The following is a 20,832-nucleotide window of genomic DNA, read 5'->3' on the forward strand; positions in this document are numbered from 1 at the left end:
CACGAGAATAACTATAACTTTAGACTTCTCAATTCGCACCATCAACAGAACGGGCTCTGCTAACGGTATACTACGCCTTCCACATCGCTGGCAACGGCTTCTACACAATGTTGGTGACTACTGTGAAGGACAGTAACACGTGCAAACACATAACTCTACTGTATCAGTTGTGAATAAATAGTTACCACTACTTAAGTTCCAACCCTCGTATAACAACTCGTATTGTGAATGAAATGGTGTAAATGGGGCAAAGGCACACACTGAGATTATGCTGCTCCAGAGGTTTCCAGCTGCAATCTACTTTCTCCTCCTCACCCCTCCACTCTACTGCCCTTTATGAGCATCATGATAGGTGGTGCAACCAGAACCCAAAATGCTTGAACACCTTTTGGCCATTGCTGGCCTAAATCTTTATGAGGAGGAAAGTATAAGGAACATGTAGTCACCCTATAATACACAGGGACTTTTACAGCAACTGTTTGCAAGATGGTGATGAGGGGAGAGTTGATGAGTATTGTGACTCACTAAAAAACTTAACCTCTTAACTCCCTCCCTGCTGAGGTGAATGTTTCTGTTATGGTCATTGAATAGTAGAGGCACTGAGTCATCAAAAGACACATAAACAAAACTCAAAACATTGCTATGTTTCAGACGAGCTCTATTTTGAGCATGAAAAATGATTCATCTGAAAGCTAGCAAAGTTTCCAGCCTTGTTAACAGGCCTTTCAGTGATTCGGCGCCTGTATTATTTGACGAGTTGTTAGATGTACTCCCAAAAATCGAGCATTAGATCTGTGAACCGTAACAAAATCTGCACAGTCCAATGATTTAGGCCCTGTTTTTCTTTACTTTTGACTCTTCCCTCAATAATTTATTTTCTGTGGAATACACTAAATTTGAAAGATTTGTAGTTTACTAATGATCCAATTCTTTCTGAAGGATTTGTTGCTTGGAGTCTTAAGGCCCGTTGGGGAATGTATATATCTAGAAGCAGACTACCAATGGGCAGAATACCATTTCTTGATCATTTGATTGATTTTAGGTTACAGCAATTCTTTCCAGCCTCCTTTAAATGTATAATGGTGGCATTTTGTCATATCTACAACTTCTTATTTTTCCTATAAAAACACACACTGCTTGGAAATCTGTGATTTCTTACAATTAATATTATGTATTTTTGTGCATTACTCATCTGTATCTGTATCGAGGTGTCCAATCTCTGGATGGAGTTTAAAGCAAATGTGGCTATACATGTAAGGGGTTGCTGTGTATCTGTAATCTTAGTTTCCTGTGTTTTCCTTCCTTACAGGTATGCAGAACATTCTTCACATTAGTATGAGCGATTTCCAGAGCAGCCAAGGTGCTTGGGGGAGGGGGGTATGCAGTTCCTAAATGAGAGAATTTGCTGCACATCTTGCATGTTGCCTCTTCCATAGATGAAACTGTCGCAGTTGTACTTTATAACAGCACATCGGGTTCCATACACGAGGCCTGACCTCGAGGGATAGTAATCTTGCTGTTATGTACCATGGCAGCCACGGTCAGAATAACGCCTGCTGAATACTACATGCAGCAGAGGCACCACACACTTCAGGCAACTGAGGCACAGGGCTGGAAATACTTGGGGTAGCCCTCTGCCCCGTCGTCCGAGCCACACAGTTTTCCTCTGTCTGCGGTCACCTCTGTTATCCCCTTGGGTCCACTTATTGCTAATCCCACGTCAGCCTGCAGTTCACACCAGGCTGCACTCAGTTAGTACTGATTTTCCAGCAACACTGTGTGGATCTGTTGCAATTTCAGTCTCATACAAAATCTTTTAGTTATGGAACACCTTATTTGGTTAGTTCAGGACAACCCAGTACTGTCCGATACCACACATCCAGACAACATGAGGAATAAATTAAGTGCGAAATATGGAAGAAGGTTGGAGACAGCAATTTTAAGTATCATTTATTACTGGATTTATGTTATGTACATATTCACAAAAAACATTTAATGTTAACAATGTAAGTTTTTCATTTTAGTACCGACCTATTCTTACAGCTCCATACTGCCATTCAACTGAAGTTCCTGGTGCATTGAAACACTTGTTAAATCCTCCTCTCACAAGAAATGCTTCACTCATGTTCCTGCACCTACTTGGCGCAGGCGACAGAAGCGGGATTTTACTTAGTGGTCCCATGTCTTCTTCCTCAGCAAGATCGCTTGAAGTGATAGTGTCCGTCCTCAAGAAATTATGCAGCATGCATGTGGCCATTACAACTCTGTCTGCAGTATTCAGTTTGCATTCAAAAGGCCATTTAAGTACACGAAATCTGGAACTCAGTATCCCAAATGCACACTCAACAGTTTATCAAGCAAGAAAGTCTATAATGAAAAAATTTATTATTGTCATTAGCAGTAACTTTGCATTTAGGCTAGGGTCGTATTACATTGTTTTAGTAACGGAAATGTCTCATCACCTATGAAAATGCAAGAGCCTCTATTTTGTTGTACAGGAAGAGACTATCTGCTGGGATATTTAAAGTTCCATCAGTCATCTTTCTTCCTAATACTGAACGTGAAAAAATATTTGCATCACTAAATCTGCCCATTAACCTGATGTCTACAGAAGTAAATCTGTAATGAGCATTGACAGTAGCCATTAATACTACAGAACAATGCTTCTTATAATTGAAAAATGAAGAACCGGATAACAGTGGCTTTCATCAGGTTAAGTGTTCCCCATCAATCTCTCCAAGACAATTGTAAAACTGGCATTTCCTCTCAAAATCAGAAGCAATATTTTCCCACATATCTGTTGTAGGCTTAGGTAAATAAAAGTCTTGCGGATGCTTCCACACCGCTCCAAAGACATCATAAATTACCTTTGACACTGTCCTTTCACTCGTGTGGTAGCTTAGAGCGATGGTTTTAAACATATCCCCATGCGTTAAACACCTAAGAAAAAAGACAACAGTCTGTTTACGCTGCATAAGCAGAGAGGACAAACAGCTATTGTTTATTGTTCCTACATTTATGGTATGCATACATGAATTCACAGAGGTTTCTGGCACAGCAAGTGGAATGGGGGAAATACTATTCAAAAATAGGAATATTCACATTGGTTATGTCATTTTGTACCAAAATCTATAAGAAAGTACGTTAATAAATTTCATCTTACAGGGGAAATGGCGTAAGAAAACTGGAAAAAAGTTGGAGATATCACAGCATCAAGAAAATGACACATTACACCAATTTTTCACTACACTGTACTTATCCATAAAAGAGATGCCAAAGGCCTACCAAGTAGCAGTAAAGGAGATAGTGTTTCAGATAGAACCTGAAATAGAAGAAGAAATTTTAAGTAAACCAGTGATTCAATATCGTTCATTGACATCATCATGCAACAGTGTCAACAGTTCGTCTACCATTTCAATATGTTACTCTCCTGATATGGAGTTTGAAACTGCAGTACAAAATTCGTTATAAACAGATTATTATATTTACATATGGAAATTGTTTCTTTGACTTTTAATAAATATTGAGAGAAAACATATTTTATTTCAATTAAATACCTAAAACATACAGTTAATTTTTCTTTTGTAGGTATGGGCTCCCGCATGCTACTTCGTTTTCCTCTTATGTCTTCCTCTATCATTGTGTGAATGTTTTCGAACTGGCATCTGTTTAGTTACAAGCTTTCCACGAATACTTGATTAGGAACTTCCATTCCGTAGACCAACACTTATTCACCATATGTTATTTGCTTTTGCATGTATCTGTTTTTCCACAGAGATCTTTCTCTGTTTTTATGTGGACTGTACAATTGTTCAGGATCGCCAGAGCGGCTAAGGCGGTGGGCGGAGATAAATCATTTGGACAATTTTTGTGTGACAAGGCTGCTGGCTAATGCTTGACCGTAACGAGAGAATGAAATTAACTATTCAAAATAAATTAACAATAGAATCCCCTACTATCTCGCTCAACCTTACACAATAAAACAATATTCCTGAATTCTGAATCAGAGTCAGAATCTAAGTCCAACTGCACACTTGCAGAGCACATGGCGCGGTGCTGTGTGCTTCCCTAGTGCTGGGCCACTCCTAAGCTCTGTCATGTCTCCGTTGTGCATAGTGAGTGCTGACCTGAAAACTCTGTTGCTTTGCCAGGCCTCTGCTCTGCCTTGTAGTGTGCAGTGGGCCTATAAAGACACTGTCTTAACTTTGTTGTCTTTACCTTCTTCATCATGTTTCTCTTTATTCCTTATGATTGGCAATGTGTAAATCAATTGTGTGGCACACGGCTTGGTAATCTTACTATAATTGAGGATGTTGTATAACCTTAGGACAATCCATGGGATTTTACTGTTTGGGAACTTTTGCAGCAAATACATCTTTGACCAGAGAACCAACTCGAATTGCTAGTGTGATTTCAAATTACCAGCAATTCTTCTCAGCCCCTTCCATATGTAGAATGGTAACTACTTACTAGCCAGCACTACAGTTCTTGCAGAACCTTGGCCTCCTTTGTCACCTGCCTTCTTTCATCTCTGTCCATTACTTTCCTTCCCCAATTCCTGATTCCCATTACTTGGAGGTCCTCTTCCATATCTTCAAGCCACCTTTTCATGGGTCTTCATCTTCTCTTTCTCTCCTCAGGCACCGAGCGAGGTGGCGCAGTGGTTAGACACTGGACTCGCATTCGGGAGGACGACGGTTCAATCCTGCGTCCGGCCATCCTGATTTAGGTTTTCCGTGATTTCCCTAAATCACTCCAGGCAAATGCGGGGATGGTTCCTCTGAAAGGGCATGGCCGACTTCCTTCCCCATCCTTCCCTAATCCGATGAGACCGATGACCACGCTGTCTGGTCTCCTTCCCCAAACCAACCAACCAACCAATCTCCTCAGGCTTTCTATAAACACTTCCTTAACACTAAGTTTGTGGCACACTCTGTACACAACCAGGCCATCTTATGCGTCCTTGCGTGATTTATACTAAAATATTCACCTGTCCAAAGACCGTCAACTAGTTCTACATTTTTCCTTTTCTCTGGTTTTCTCCCTCTCTCATTGCGCCACAGACCTTTCTCAAAATTTTTCTTTCCCATCTCATTAACCAATTTTCTTCCTTTGTAATCATCACCGAGCCTTCCAATCCAAAAATTACTATAGGTTTTAATATAGTCAAATATATTTTAATTTTTGTATTCTTAGTACAATTTCTGTATTTGAAAGTAATCTCCAAGGAATAATAATAGCATTAGTTTTCACCTGCTAACCTTTCTTGAATTACTACCGCTGTACTATTATCTGCTGTTGTTATTGAACATAGATATTTATATACTTCCACTCTTTGATATTCCTTCTCATTTATTTGTTCACTATCCCTGCTGGGAACCCAAATCACTCATACTTTAAGTTTCTCCCATAGTTGTCTCAAGTCCTAACTTCCATTCTGTTCCTTCTAGCACAGAATAATTATCTTTCAAAGCTTTGACATTCTGCATAATTAATGTTACATCAGCAGTGTATGCCATCACCTGGACCTACTGCGTAAGTATTGTCCCCCCAGGGTTTGTTGGCATTTGCTGAATTACCCTCTCTAGTGCTAAGTTAAAGAGACTTGAAGAGATCACATCTGCCTGCCACAGCCCCTCTCTATATGGGACTCTGTTGACAATGTTTTTGTCGTATGCGATCTTGCAAACTGTTGCTTTCATTGTCATTTCCATCAGACTCACTAATTTTAATGGTGTTCTAAAATCTTTCATAATCTGGAGAATCTTATTCCTGTCTAGACTGCCGTATACTTATTTAAAATCAATGAACAACTGACAAAATTTCTTGTCATATTCATAAAATCTCTCTAGCACTTTTCTCAATAAAAATATCTGGTCCATTGTGGATCTGTTGCTCCTAAATCCAACCAGGTAATCTCCCAGTATCCTTTCCAACCAGCATTCTAGTTGGGAGGCTAATGTCTTACTAAACACCTGCGTATTATTCCTGCACTATAATCATTAATTGTTTCTTCCTTCATCCAAATTTCCTTTATTAATTCATAACAGCTGTCTTAATCTTCTTTCCCCAAATTTTAATAATGTTGTGTCTATGTCGTCTTTCCTTGTTGCTTTATTATTTTTTTAGTCTTAGAAGACTGGTAATTCAACTTCCCCCTCCTCTGCTTCCAATTCGGAATTCGGTTCCTCCTCTTCATCATTCAAGGCTTTCTCTCTGTTACCTCCCACCTTTCTGTCAAGTAACTCAGTACAATACAAAGAATTTGCCTTAAATCTCAAAGAACACAACTTATCACTAACTGCTGTGAAACTAATTACATTTGCCTTCATCGAGTTACGTATAACAAAGCCAGTACCGTGTCGGCCTGTATCCCCTCCCCTATACATTAATACATGGTGAACATTAATAAAATCAACAAACTGCAGAGACAGATTCCAGACTGGAAATGAAGGAAAAAAAGGTCCTACGAACATGTGTCTGGAAATGCATCATTGCCACAGTAGATGGCACTGACGAACGAAAGTTCCTCTGACCACGCACCGTGTGTTCCTTCAGTGTTGCAGACTATGTGATCGATGCAGCGTACTACAAGCATCAGAATGGTCTGGTATTCATGTTGGGAAGAACCTGAGATGGTGTTTGTGTACGGCCAAGCAGAAGGAAACAGTTGCGAGGCAGCACAGCTATACCAAAACAAGTTCCCTCACAGTTGCCAGCCACATCACACAAGATTTTAAGCCCTTCTTGGGCATCTGTCTGAAGGGACCCGTGATCACACAGATACCCAAAAGGTGCTTTAAATGTTGAGTGATGTAGTTGGTGTCTGTGATAGTTGTTTTGGTGTAGTCATGCTGCCTCTTGACTGTTTCCATCTGCTTGTCTGTACACAAACTCCATCTCAGCTTGTTTCCTGCATGAATAGCAGACTATTCTGCTGCTTACAGTATGCTGTGCCAATCACACAGCCCTCGCCACACAAGGAACAGACAGCACATGGTCAGAGGAATGTTCATTTGGCAGCACCGTCTAACATGGTAATGATGCATTTCCGGCCACATGATCATAAGACCATTTTTCCTCTATTTCCAGCCAGGAATCAGTTCCTGCAATTTGTAGGTTTTATTAATGTTCACCGCATATGTGTTTCCTTGATGCTATCATTCCCTGTACTTTCCATCACATTTGTTGTAGTGCCACTATTTTTACTCTATACTTGCCCATTTCTTCTCTATTTTCTTGTAATTTTCCCAGTGTCTAAAGTGTCCTCACATTCTAGGTGGCTATCGTAATATCCATTTTCATTCTCATTAACCATTTTCCTTGCCAGGTTGTCATGCTGCAACCCATATCTTTCTGAGGCTGATGTGAGGTATCTGAAACAATTCCATTTTACTAGGTGGTGGTGTTAGCCTCATGCCCAACCTCAAATCTGGAGAACCAGGATTTTCCTTTGGGGTTTACTCCCCTAGAGGGATTGGTATCCTTACACCTATAGAGCCAAATCCATTCATCTGGCTCCCCTGTCAACGCTTGTCTGGCAGAGGTCACCAAACTTTATTCACTGACAAAATGATGAGTGCTGGCCACATCATCACCTTGTCAATACTTGCAAGCCAGAAGGAAAGTTCTGGGGGGAAAAAAAGATGAAAACCTAAATTCATCATTCTGTGTTAAATGTGGGTGAGTAGCACGCAGCACACAAAAAAAGCACAACCACCATAGTTCTTTACTAAAAAAAAAACCTATCAAAGAAGCCAATGTTAGCAAAAATATAGTTACAGCGGATGTAGTGTACACATATCTGAATATCACAAACTAAGGAGCTAGACACTTTATGAGATTTGTGAAACCGACAATAGGCTTTCGAAATATGATCAACATTTGGTTTGATATTTTTTGCATTCAGTCAAGAGAATTGCTTTCAAATGTTCGTCAGCCAATTTTGTTCAAGGTGTTGACTTCATGTACTTGATTTCTGAAAATGTTTGCTCACAGACATAAGTTATCCAAACATTGATGCCATACCGGTGGTAAATTTCTTCACTTTCGGAAACTCAACATCAGGTAAGCAGTGGTAAATTCAACAAGTTTTCCTTCTCTGTGTTTCTCTTTGAAAAGTAATTTGTTTGCAAATGTGCTCCAGCTGTAGTTCAACTGGCACATCATCAAGGTTACAATCAAACGGATTGTGGAACAGAAGAATGTCACTCTCAGTTCTGTCAAGATCTGAAAATCTCCCCAAAAATCCCTCTTTAAGTCACGAATAATTTTATTCAAAAAATCAGTGTTGATGTCTTTGGGGTTGTGGTCCAAAACCCTTTGAAACAGTGAAAACAAGAAAAGTTCTCTCCTTCCAGTTGTCCTTCAAACAATGGCTGCTTTCTCTGAAATCCTTCGATGCTTCTGTACTGATCATAAATCTTTGCCCTGCCAAACTTGAAGCTAGGTAGGATCTGACACCTACTGATCAGCTCCCTCTCCTTTTGTGAGAAAAAGATGTATTTGGTTTCAGTACTTATAAAAACGAAAGAGGACTTCACTGCAGCTGAGCCACCTCTCTGGTGAGTGACAAGGCAAGTCACAGAATTCAGAATCAATTTCTTCAAGAAAAGCCTAGGATTGATTGTGTTTGAGTGCATATCACCAAAATGAAATTCACAGCAGAAACGACTGGTTTCAGTGCATGTCTTTCCTGCAGGGTGCTTGTATAACCCTACCACTACTATATTATGAGAAGGAAAGTTGCTATTGACCAAATAGTGGAGATGCTGAATCTCACACTCACACACACACACACACATACACACACACACACACACACAAAACTGCATTCTCAGGCAACTGAAACCACATTCAGTCATTTGTGTGAGTTTGGTTTGCATGAGTGTGTGTGTGGGTGTGTTTATGTCTGTGTATTGTTGATGAAGGCCTTAACGGCTGAAAGCTACAATTGTGAAAGTCTTTTTGTTGTGCCTACCTCCAACTCAGCATCTCCACTATAAGGTGAATAGCAACTTTCCTTCTCATAAAACTGTTACATTCCATGCTGGATTTTCAACTGCTTGATTCCTACCAATACTATTGTAATTTAGTATGATTTTACCTAAATAACAGAAAACTGTGTATGTTGCCACATTTAACCCTCTTACTAAATGTAGTGTAGTTTCTTATAAAAGGATAGTACTGGTAATAGAAAAAGCTAATCAATAGAGTCATCAGTTTTACAGGATTTGACCATGTGTTGTGCCCGATGGATAAGTAAATCAGATTATTCAATTCTTTTCTTAAGATCTTACCCAGCAGTTACAAGGAAATGCGGTATGAATAGTATTATATTGAAGCTAGGACAACTCAGTTCCAAGTTCATTTAGTGGTTTAAAATATATACTAATGGTCGCCAGCCTATCCAGGCAATGAAACAGTGAAGTATTGGAAAAGCAGGAGTATGAATTTTGCCTACTTTCTTGTCACTGTTTAAGTTTCTTCTTCAAATAAATATTACTCCACGTAAACAATATTGAACTATTCCCTTATAGATTATGTTTTTAAAAGAGAAGAAGTCCAGTAAATAACTTCAAGTCAGCTAAAAAAAAAAAAAGTTGGCCATGGGGAAACTTCGGAAAAGCACTTTCCATTACCAAAAAACTTAAATACTAAAACACTTAGATACTAAAACACATATTTTTTATGCTGAACATTTCACTTCAAGAAAACCTCTTTCTTACTGGAATTTACTTTCAAAAGCTATTACTCTTTGAACTAACTCTGTATAGTCATTTAACAGATTCTAATAACTTGACTTCACTCTTATTTAATTTTATCCAAGCAAACTTTTACTATAACACTTTGTAATAGTTAAGAAAACTTATAAAACAAGAATAGTTTCACTTTATTTCTCTGTAATGTACTAAAGCATGGGCATGTTATACTGTAATTAAAATTCTCATTACACCTTTCAGTGAAACAACTAACACAAATTTTTACACACAAAAAAAATTAAGTGGTGCCTGTTTATATTAACTTGGCACTTCGTAAGTTTGTAAAACAGGATACTCGGATTAATGAAACACCAGGAAGGAACCTTATATAGATGTATGATGAGGATGAATTAACAGGGTGGACCAGTTTCTTTATAGGTCAAGAATGGTTATTCACTGATAAAACACAGTTTAAATTAATGGTTCACACTGTACAAAAGCAAAAAACAAAAAAAATCTTATCTAGTGGCTGTAGGCTTGGATGTGGCAAACAATTATGATGGCTCACTACCCGCAGTATGGCCTGCAAATATCTTGCTGTATGGGCTCAATTTCTCTTCTTGGCGTTGTTCGATTTTACATATAGTAGCCCAACAACTTGCAGCTATGCCGTAAGAGATTTGCAGTCTTCATCTGAGGCATTTTTGTGCAAATCTTCGGGCAAAGCTTCTCCCGCACTTGCTCTAGGTAGCATGCCAATTTGCCCTTGCCACCTTTTCCACTCCCAAGAGCCACTTCCACTGCAAACAAAAGCACACTGACTTTTACATAACACCTATTTCTTACACTGTTCCTAAGCATGAACATTTTTTCCAATTGTCAAATTTACATCAACATGAACCAGTTTATACACACAAATATTTTTAAATACACAAAGTCATCAGAAAATTATTTAACGTAATAAACAATTTACACAGTATTTCACATAGATGAACCATAAACAAATAGTTTTATACTTGCTGATATAATGATGCACTGTTTGAACAGAGTGCTCGGAATTTGCATATCTTCTAACTAGTCCTGACCCGCCCCAACAGATCCTTCCTTGCTCCACCTGTTTTTTCCTCCATCAACTGTAACACCTTGGAGCCCATTCCATTGCAAAAATTTTTACATTTACATAAAAAATGTTTTAGACAGTAGTTGTTCCATGGATGCTGCAAATGGATTCAATTACAACAATCTTTCTCGTGAAGAGATTTGTTTTGGTTTCTAAATAACGTTTCATGGACTCGCGTTTCTCAGAGTGTAACTTTCCACAAACTCTGAATTTGTTGATAGATGTTTTGTTTCGTAACGATACCAAGCATTGCACTCTTTCAAAATGGCAATGCTTTCTGTGCATATTACGCAAGTAGTTTTCACAAAGAAGTACTTTACTCCCAATTCTTCATTGAAAATGCAGTGCTCAACGTCCACTTTTCTTTCCGTAGTGGCCATACGGTAGGGTGAAGTAAACAGGACACAAAAATGAAAGGGACACTGAATTACAAACATAATGGTGCAAAATAAGGAAACACTACTGTTGCATATCAGGCACAGGCTGCAAATGTCTGCTGCCACTCTCACATCTCTGCTATGCAAAGTTATCTACCCATCGCTCGCAAGTGCTTATCCTCCGGCAATTGTGTATTACAAGACATGACACTGTGCTGTATACAAACAGTATGTTTACACGCTATCTGATACTCTGACACCATCCGCCTCAGTACTTCCAGGCTCAACCTGAGGTCACCAGCTACGCTTCCAAGCAGCGTGCACACCAGAAAACTGGTGGCGCTGTTATTGAACAACAGAAAACATTGTCCTCACATCACTTAGATACAAATGTAGTTCCATCTGCTTGATCCACAAGGCCAGGCACAGCCTCCAGCAGGCCAGCTCCCAGCTCTGGGATTCAGTAGTCAAGTGAGTGACAGTTAGTTGCAATTAGTAGTTGGTCGATTAGTGAGCACGATGTCCAAATGAGCAAATATGTTTACGAGCTCAGCCAAGGTAGCTGCCTCAGCTGTGCAGGAGGCAGCTGACTGCTGTATGGCAGGGCTTGCTCCGCCAATGGCCTCATCTGCCATCCCTCCTACGGTGATCTGGCAATGTCAAGAGGAACCTGAGCAGCAACCAACGCAGCAGATTGATACAGAAAATGACTGGTACTCTGATACGGACTCAACATATGAAAGCATGCACCTCGAAGTGACATCTGCTACAACAGGGTGCAAAAGAGCTGCGCCTCAGATAACTAGCGATGCACATCCATCCTCTGCAATAACTGATAGCGGCTTCATCAAACCACCTAAGAAGAAGGTCTCTAGGCCCAAAAGGGGGACTGCGCTGTCCACAGTAGACTCCAGCAACGCATACAGCGTCACTGCAATGGGTGACCCACTCACCACGGAAGGATCTTCTGACTGTCAGGAACAATCACCACGAGAAAAACTCCCATTGATAGTGACTCACTACCCGGAGAATTACAAGAAGCTGGACAACTGGCTGAACCAGAACTGGAAGCATGCCTCAATGGTGAAACAAGCTGGTGGCAATACGTTAAAGCTTGCCCTCACTGCCACAGCAGACTAAGTGAATGTCATGGGCATGTCGGATGTGTGGTGTCACCGCCAGACACCACACTTGCTAGGTGGTAGCCTTTAAATCGGCCACGGTCCGGTAGTATACGTCGAACCCGCGTGTCGCCACTGTCAGTGATTGCAGACCGAGCGCCGCCACACGGCAGGTCTAGAGAGACTTCCTAGCACTCGCCCCAGTTGTACAGCCGACTTTGCTAGCGATGGTTCACTGACAAATTACACTCTCATTTGCTGAGACAATAGTTAGCATAGCCTTCAGCTACGTCATTTGCTACGACCTATCAAGGCGCCATTATCATTTGCTATTTATCTTGTGATGCATGTACCGTCCGACCGATGTTCACCAATTATGGATTAAAGTTAAGTATTCCAGCAGCTATGTACCTTTTTTACTAGACAACTCCTTTGACTGTTCCAGACCTCACGCCAGCCTGCATGAGCTTAAACGCGTGCCTTTCGGCTACCTGTCATTGTGGATTGGCTGTCTTGCCAGTCCACAACAGGATGAAGCTGACATACCTAATTACACCTTCCCCATGGTCTGCCCGAAGCTCCTCAAAGCTGCCATCCATGGCATTCCAATGTCTCTCACCAATGAGGAAATCAAAGAGTACCTGGAAGACACGGCTTTTATTACCACTGTTGTCGTCTGGCACAAGCTGCCAGGAGTGACACATCCCACTCTGATGATAGTAGCCATAATGCAAGACACTGAGACACACCAGAAGATCTTCCAGATGACGAATCTCGGCCGCCTTGTGATTACAGTTGAGAAACTCAAAGTTACAAGGAGCCCTATGCAATGCTATTGGTGCCAGGAGTTTTCTCATATAGCCCACTACTTTACTATGCCACCTCAATGTGTTATATGCAGCAAGGGACACAGCTAACAACAATGCCCACATCCCAAGACTGACACACTGTAGTGTGCCAACTGTGGCGACTCCCACCCTGAATTCTACAGGGGGTGCCAACACCACGACTGCAGCAGCAGACGCAAGGACTTCCACCACTGCAAGAGGAGAAGAAATGAGCAGACACTGCCACGGGACACCAATCTGTGGCTCCTAAAATTGTCTTCGCCAGAAGTTTCCTAGTTGTCTGATACTCTGGCCCACACCATCAGGGGCAGGTCTCAGTTGCCATACAGACGGACGATTCCTCCACTGCTTCGGCACCATTGCACTTTACAACACGAAGTGTGTTCTCCGTTGGGACGTGCAGGCTCCAGCTACACCCTGGCAAATGCAGCATGCGCCATTGCCCACCGAGATGAATCTCCCAAATACTAAGACACTGCCTGAGGCCCTTATGAAGAAAAGGTTGGAGGTCAGCTACGCCCTCCAGACTCGTCCCCAAGCCATCACCTCAGCTGGTCAGGCAGCACTAAGCAAATCACACCAAACTTGTGAAGGAAACATGTCAGTTCGTGCCAACAAATAGACAACTGAATGAGTTCACCATAGTGATGTGAAATGCCACGGATCTGTATCCACACCTTTTGGAGTTTTAGCACCTCTTACGGAAGCACGATGTCGACAAATTTTTGGTGACAGAAACACATCTCGAGCCAGGGATTTGTGCCAACATTTCAAGTTACAACTGATATTGCAATGACAGACTCATTGGGTAGTGGCACACCAGTCACTGTGTGCTCCTCACAACAAAACTGTGCTGCTCTATCACCAGACTTGCAAGTGATAGAACTACTGCATTCAATGTGACGACCTCTTTAAGCACTGTGGCATTACTGTCTGTCTACCTGCCTGCTGGAAGACTGCTTAATGCCGACAACGTGTGAGCACTGTTCTCGTAGCAGGGCCTACTATTTGCTGCGGGGAATGTCAATGGCGAAAGACACTGCATGACACTCCCACCTGATGAACACCCACGGACACCGCCTTCCCACGATGCAGAACGTGCCAGAGTGCACATCCTCGACTTCGGTATTGCGAGATCCACGAGCTGCCCTCCAGCCATTTCCCAGTGATATTCCACGTTGCTAAAGAGCCCGCACTGTGGGAGGGTAATCTCTGTTGCAAGGGGGCAGATTTGCACCATTTTTGGAGGATGTCCTCTGCAACCTTCAGGAGCAACGGCCAGTTGATGCCGAGCACGTGGATGGCACAGTAACCAGCTTTACCATCTCTGTCACGGGTACACTAATTACTGCAATGCCATGCCCCAGAGGACCTGACCACACAGTTCCATCGCTACCACACGAAGTTCTCACCACGAGCCTCGACAGGAACCGCCTCCAGAAGGACGGACACTCACGTGCAATTCTGCCATAAAGAGGTGGTTCAATCTCCTGCACCGCCATATACGAGTGTCCCGACAGACATTAGGAACCGTCAAAGGCAGGATGAGGTCACTAACTCGAATCCTGAAGCTTCATCCTAGGACACGGTGCGCTACTTCCTGCGCTTGCGCCCACACCTCCCACCACTTCAGACGCCAGCTGGCCCTTTTTTGTTGCACCACAAAGTGCCAACATTGTTTGGCAAGCTATTGGTGACCATATTGCTACTAACACTTTCAAGTTTCTTAATGATTTCATTAATACTACTTTCTAAACTCTTGACTTCATTTTTGCTTATCTGATTATTTACATCTATTTTTTCAGTAATAATTCCTATCTTTTTTTCAAATTTGCTTTCTACTTTAACAATTTTATCGTCTACAAGAGAAATATGATCAGATACTGTCTCTTCTACATGTTTGATATCTGAATGCACAACTTTAAACGCATCACGGATTTTCTCTCTACCTGTACTAACTTCTGTTTTCAGATATTTTACTTTTGCATCTACATTTTTAACTTTTCTCCCGACATAATTGACCTCACCCGTGATCTTAACCATATTACGACTCAAACTGGAAATTCTTGCTTCTACTTTTTGAAAGTGATCGTCATTTTTCTTTTCATATTCTTTTAGATTAGAGATTAGATTAGATTAGATTAATACTAGTTCCATGGATCATGAATACGATATTTCGTAATGATGTGGAACGAGTCAAATTTTCCAATACATGACATCATTAGGTTAATTTATCAACATACTTAAGTTAATATAACAACTTTATTTTTTGTGTTTTTTTTATTTTTTTTATTTTTTTAATATTTTTTTTTCTTAATTTATATCTAAAAGTTCCTCTATGGAGTAGAAGGAGTTGTCATTCAGAAATTCTTTTAATTTCTTCTTAAATACTTGTTGGTTATCTGTCAGACTTTTGATACTATTTGGTAAGTGACCAAAGACTTTAGTGTCAGTATAATTCACCCCTTTCTGTGCCAAATTTAGATTTAATCTTGAATAGTGAAGATCGTCCTTTCTCCTAGTATTGTAGTTATGCACACTGCTATTACTTTTGAATTGGGTTTGGTTGTTAATAACAAATTTCATAAGAGAGTATATATACTGAGAAGCTACTGTGAATATCCCTAGATCCTTAAATAAATGTCTGCAGGATGATCTTGGGTGGGTTCCAGCTATTATTCTGATTACACGCTTCTGTGCAATAAATACTTTATTCCTCAGTGATGAATTACCCCAAAATATGATGCCATATGAAAGCAATGAGTGAAAATAGGCGTAGTAAGCTAATTTACTAAGATGTTTATCACCAAAATTTGCAATGACCCTTATTGCATAAGTAGCTGAACTCAAACGTTTCAGCAGATCATCAATGTGTTTCTTCCAATTTAATCTCTCATCAATGGACATACCTAAAAATTTGGAATATTCTACCTTAGCTATATGCTTCTGATTAAGGTCTATATTTATTAATGGCGTCATACCATTCACTGTACGGAACTGTATGTACTGTGTCTTATCAAAATTCAGTGAGAGTCCGTTTACAAGGAACCACTTAGTAATTTTCTGAAAGACAGTATTGACAATTTCATCAGTTAATTCTTGTTTGTCAGGTGTGATTACTATACTTGTATCATCAGCAAAGAGAACTAACTTTGCCTCTTCGTGAATATAGAATGGCAAGTCATTAATATATAATAAGAACAACAAAGGACCCAAGACTGACCCTTGTGGAACCCCATTCTTGATAGTTCCCCAGTTTGAGGAAAGTGCTGATCTTTGCATGTTACGAGAACTACTTATTTCAACTTTCTGCACTCTTCCAGTTAGGTACGAATTAAACCATTTGTGCACTGTCCCACTCATGCCACAATACTTGAGCTTGTCTAGCAGAATTTCATGATTTACACAATCAAAAGCCTTTGAGAGATCACAAAAAATTCCAATGGGAGGTGTTCGGTTATTCAGATCATTCAAAATTTGACTGGTGAAAGCATATATGGCATTTTCTGTTGAAAAACCTTTCTGGAAACCAAACTGACATTTTGTTAGTACTTCATTTTTACAGATATGTGAAGCTACTCTTGAATACATTACTTTCTCAAAAATTTTGGATAAAGCTGTTAGAAGGGAGATTGGACGGTAATTGTTGACATCAGATCTATCCCCCTTTTTATGCAAAGGTATAACAATAGCATATTTCAGTCTATCAGGGAAAATGCCCTGTTCCAGAGAGCTATTACACAGGTGGCTGAGAATCTTACTTATCTGTTGAGAACAAGCTTTTAGTATTTTGCTGGAAATGCCATCAATGCCATGTGAGTTTTTGCTTTTAAGCAAGTTTATTATTTTCCTAATTTCAGAGGGAGAAGTGGGTGAGATTTCAATTGTATCAAATTGCATAGGTATGGCCTATTCCATTAACAGCCCAGCATCTTCTAATGAACACCTGGATCCTACTATATCCACAACATTTAGAAAATGATTATTAAAAATATTTTCAACTTCTGACTTTTTAATTAGTTACTATTAAAAACAGTCTTGATCACGATTTATTTTATAAGGTGACCGGTTTCGACCACTACTGTGGTCATCTTCAGACCATTGAGTGGAAACCCCTTTCTGTTGGAGAATCAGTTGTGATTCTCCAACAGAAAGGGGTTTCCACTCAATGGTCTGAAGATGACCACAGTAGTGGTCGAAACCGATCACCTTATAAAATAAATCGTGATCAAGACTGTTTTTAATAGTAACTATTTACAAGACATTGATCACTGCTGTTCCCATAATGCATTCAAAAGTAATTCTGACTTTTTGTTTGTAAAGTTTTCATTCAATTTGATGGTAATACTGTCTTCCTCTGCTCTTGGTTGACCTGTTTCTCTTTTAATAATATTCCAAATTGTTTTAATTTTATTATCAGAGTTGCTGATTTCAGACATGATACACATACTCCTGGATTTTTTAATAACTTTTTTTAATATAACACAGCAGTTTTTATAATTTTTGATAGTTTCTGGGTCACTACTCTTTCTTGCTGTCAGATACATTTCCCTTTTCCGGTTACAAGATATTTTTATACCCTTAGTAAGCCATGGTTTGTTACAAGGTTTCTTACGAGTATATTTAACTATTTTCTTGGGGAAGCAGTTTTCAAATGCATTTACAAAAATGTCATGAAATAAATTATATTTTAAATTGGCATCAGGTTCACGGTACACCTCATCCCAGTCTAACTGCTGTAGGCTTTCCCTGAAATTTGCAATTGTTAAATCGTTGACTGAACGAACTACTTTGGAGGACTGTTTAGTATTGCTGAATGGAGCTATGTCATATATTGTAACTAGCTGTGCACCATGATCAGAAAGACCATTCTCAACAGGCTGAGCATTTATCTGGTTAAACTTATCTTGGTCTATAAAGAAGTTATCTATCAGTGAGCTGCTATCCTTTACCACCCGAGTAGGAAAATCAATAACGGGTGTCAAATTGAAAGAACCGAGTAATACTTCAAGGTCATTTTTCCTATTACCCTCTTTCAAAGAATCTACATTGAAGTCCCCACAAATAATAATTTGCTTCCCCCTGTCTGACAGATAGCACAACAAGGAGTCCAAATTTTTCAGAAATAGATGAAAATTTCCTGATGGGGACCTATATACAGTTACAATTATAAATGTGCCTTTATTTAATTTAAGCTCACAGGCACATGCTTCTATATGTTTCTCTACACAAAACTTTTTTGTTTCTATACTTTTTGCACAATGATAACTTTTGACATATATGGCAACTCCTCCTTTCTCCATATTTTCTCTCATTACATGTGCAGAGAGCTTATAACCACTTACATTTACCTTATCCATATCAGTAACAATGTGATGCTCAGACAGGCATAGTATATCTATTTCATTCTCAGCTTCTAAATCTTCTAAACAAACCAGAAGCTCATCTACTTTATTCTTTAAACTCCCAATATTTTGATGAAATATACTTACATTATTTTTAATTATACTTTTATGAGAACCTTTCCTTATTCTAACATTTGCAGTACTCTCCGGTCTGAGTTTCTCATTGTGCTTAGGCCTAGTTCCTATACCAGTGGTCACATGGTGTTCAGAGAGGCAGATTATGTCAACTGGGTCGGGTGACTTTAATTCATCAATGGAATTACCTAGGACTGAGATACAACTTGGTGGAGATAAAATTTCTGGTGATTGGTGAAAATTTATAATTGACAGCTGTGATTGGTGATCCAATGTGCTAGAATTGTGCTGTTTAATTTCTTTCCTAAACTGAAGATTTGTTTCAATCCTGACCTCTCGTAGAACTTGACCTCTTTCTGTCTTACCTATCCTAAAAAAGGTGCTGCTCCAACACCTGTAACCACTGTTTTTCAAATCTATCACTGATTCTGGTCTAAATGAGCAGCGTTGTTTTGCTCCATTCGATCCATACAAATCTCATTAGCATCGAATTTGTCTTTAATATTTCCTAACCACAGTCCGTTTTGTCTGTTAGTGTCATCAATTGCCTTAAATTTTCCCTCCATATAACTCATTATTGTTGATAACATGTCTAACTTCATCCTGTCTTTCGGTACGAGTTTCAACTTTGTCTACAGGATTCGGACTATTACTGTTGCATTCACTTTCGTATGATAAATTTACATCTGTACTAGCGCTGGCAACACCGTCGTCAATACTTTCCTCTTTTACAATAGTCATCTTTCTACACAGGAATAAACAAAACAAAAAAAATTATCTTTTCTAAAGGATACTAAATTATCTTTCTCACAGATTACTGATTTTCTTATAACATCATCTTTGTTGATTGGTGCGTGATGGAATTCACAACACTGAAACATTACACTTACGTGAATATTGCTTTTATGTTGCACAACACTTTACACGTTTTTCTTCTTTCTTGACGTACCGCGCCGTTATTCTTGTTCCAGTAACCGCATTCCGTTGTCTTGAAGTTATCAGCATATGACTTCCTTTGTCTTGAAGGTATCAGCATATGACTTCCTTGATTAGATTAGATTAGATTAATACAAGTTCCATGGATCATGAATACGATATTTCGTAATGATGTGGAACGAGTCGAATTTTCCAATACATGACATAATTAGGTTAATTTAACAACATACTTAAGTTAATATAACAACTTTATTTTTTTGTGTTTTTTTGTTTTTCTTTATTTTTTATTTTTATTTTTTTAAAATATTTTTTCCCTTAATTTATATCTAAAAATTCCTCTATGGAGTAGAAAGAGTTGTCATTCAGAAATTCTTTTAATTTCTTCTTAAATACTTGTTGGTTATCTGTCAGACTTTTGATACTATTTGGTAAGTGACCAAAGACTTTAGTGCCAGTATAATTCACCCCTTTCTGTGCCAAAGTTAGATTTAATCTTGAATAGTGAAGATCATCCTTTCTCCTAGTATTGTAGTTATGCACACTGCTATTACTTTTGAATTGGGTTTGGTTGTTAATAACAAATTTCATAAGAGGGTATATATACTGAGAAGCTACTGTGAATATCCCTAGATCCTTAACTAAATGTCTGCAGGATGATCTTGGGTGGACTCCAGCTATTATTCTGATTACATGCTTTTGTGCAATAAATACTTTATTCCTCAGTGATGAATTACCCCAAAATATGATGCCATATGAAAGCAATGAGTGAAAATAGGCGTAGTAAGCTAATTTACTAAGATGTTTATCACCAAAATTTGCAATGACCCTTATTGCATAAGTAGCTGAACTCAAACGTTTCAGCAGATCATCAATGTGTTTCTTCCAATTTAACCTCTCATCAATGGACACACCTAAAAATTTGGAATATTCTACCTTAGCTATATGCTTCTGATTAAGGTCTATGTTTATTAATGGCGTCATACCATTCACTGTATGGAACTGTATGTACTGTGTCTTATCAAAATTCAGTGAGAGTCCGTTTACAAGGAACCACTTAGTAATTTTCTGAAAGACAGTATTGACAATTTCATCAGTTAATTCTTGTTTGTCAGGTGTGATTACTATACTTGTATCATCAGCAAAGAGAACTAACTTTGCCTCTTCATGAATATAGAATGGCAAGTCATTAATATATAATAAGAACAACAAAGGACCCAAGACTGACCCTTATGGAACCCCATTCTTGATA

The 20,832-nt window shown here is 39.3% G+C and overlaps 1 protein-coding gene across 6 annotated transcripts in view; it reads right to left on the minus strand.

Moving 5' to 3' along the window:
- Positions 1 to 3,296: 3,296 nt before the first annotated feature.
- The window catches only part of LOC124721943 (biotin--protein ligase), a 439,412-nt gene continuing 421,876 nt past the window's right edge, over positions 3,297 to 20,832 (minus strand). For 2 of the 6 annotated variants that reach the window (XM_047247104.1, XM_047247102.1), the window contains 2 exons: positions 19,538 to 19,691; positions 10,112 to 10,501 (listed from right to left, as the gene is read on the minus strand). In XM_047247104.1, the coding sequence (XP_047103060.1) occupies positions 10,366 to 10,501; positions 19,538 to 19,691 (290 nt within the window). In that variant the 3' untranslated portion in view covers positions 10,112 to 10,365. Of the gene's footprint in view, positions 3,323 to 10,111; positions 10,519 to 19,537; positions 19,692 to 20,832 lie in introns of those variants that run through there. The other 4 variants (XM_047247106.1, XM_047247103.1, XM_047247105.1 and 1 more) reach the window with 4 other exon arrangements.

The sequence above is a fragment of the Schistocerca piceifrons genome, chromosome X (assembly GCF_021461385.2).
Source record: "Schistocerca piceifrons isolate TAMUIC-IGC-003096 chromosome X, iqSchPice1.1, whole genome shotgun sequence".
Classification (NCBI taxonomy): domain Eukaryota; kingdom Metazoa; phylum Arthropoda; class Insecta; order Orthoptera; family Acrididae; genus Schistocerca; species Schistocerca piceifrons.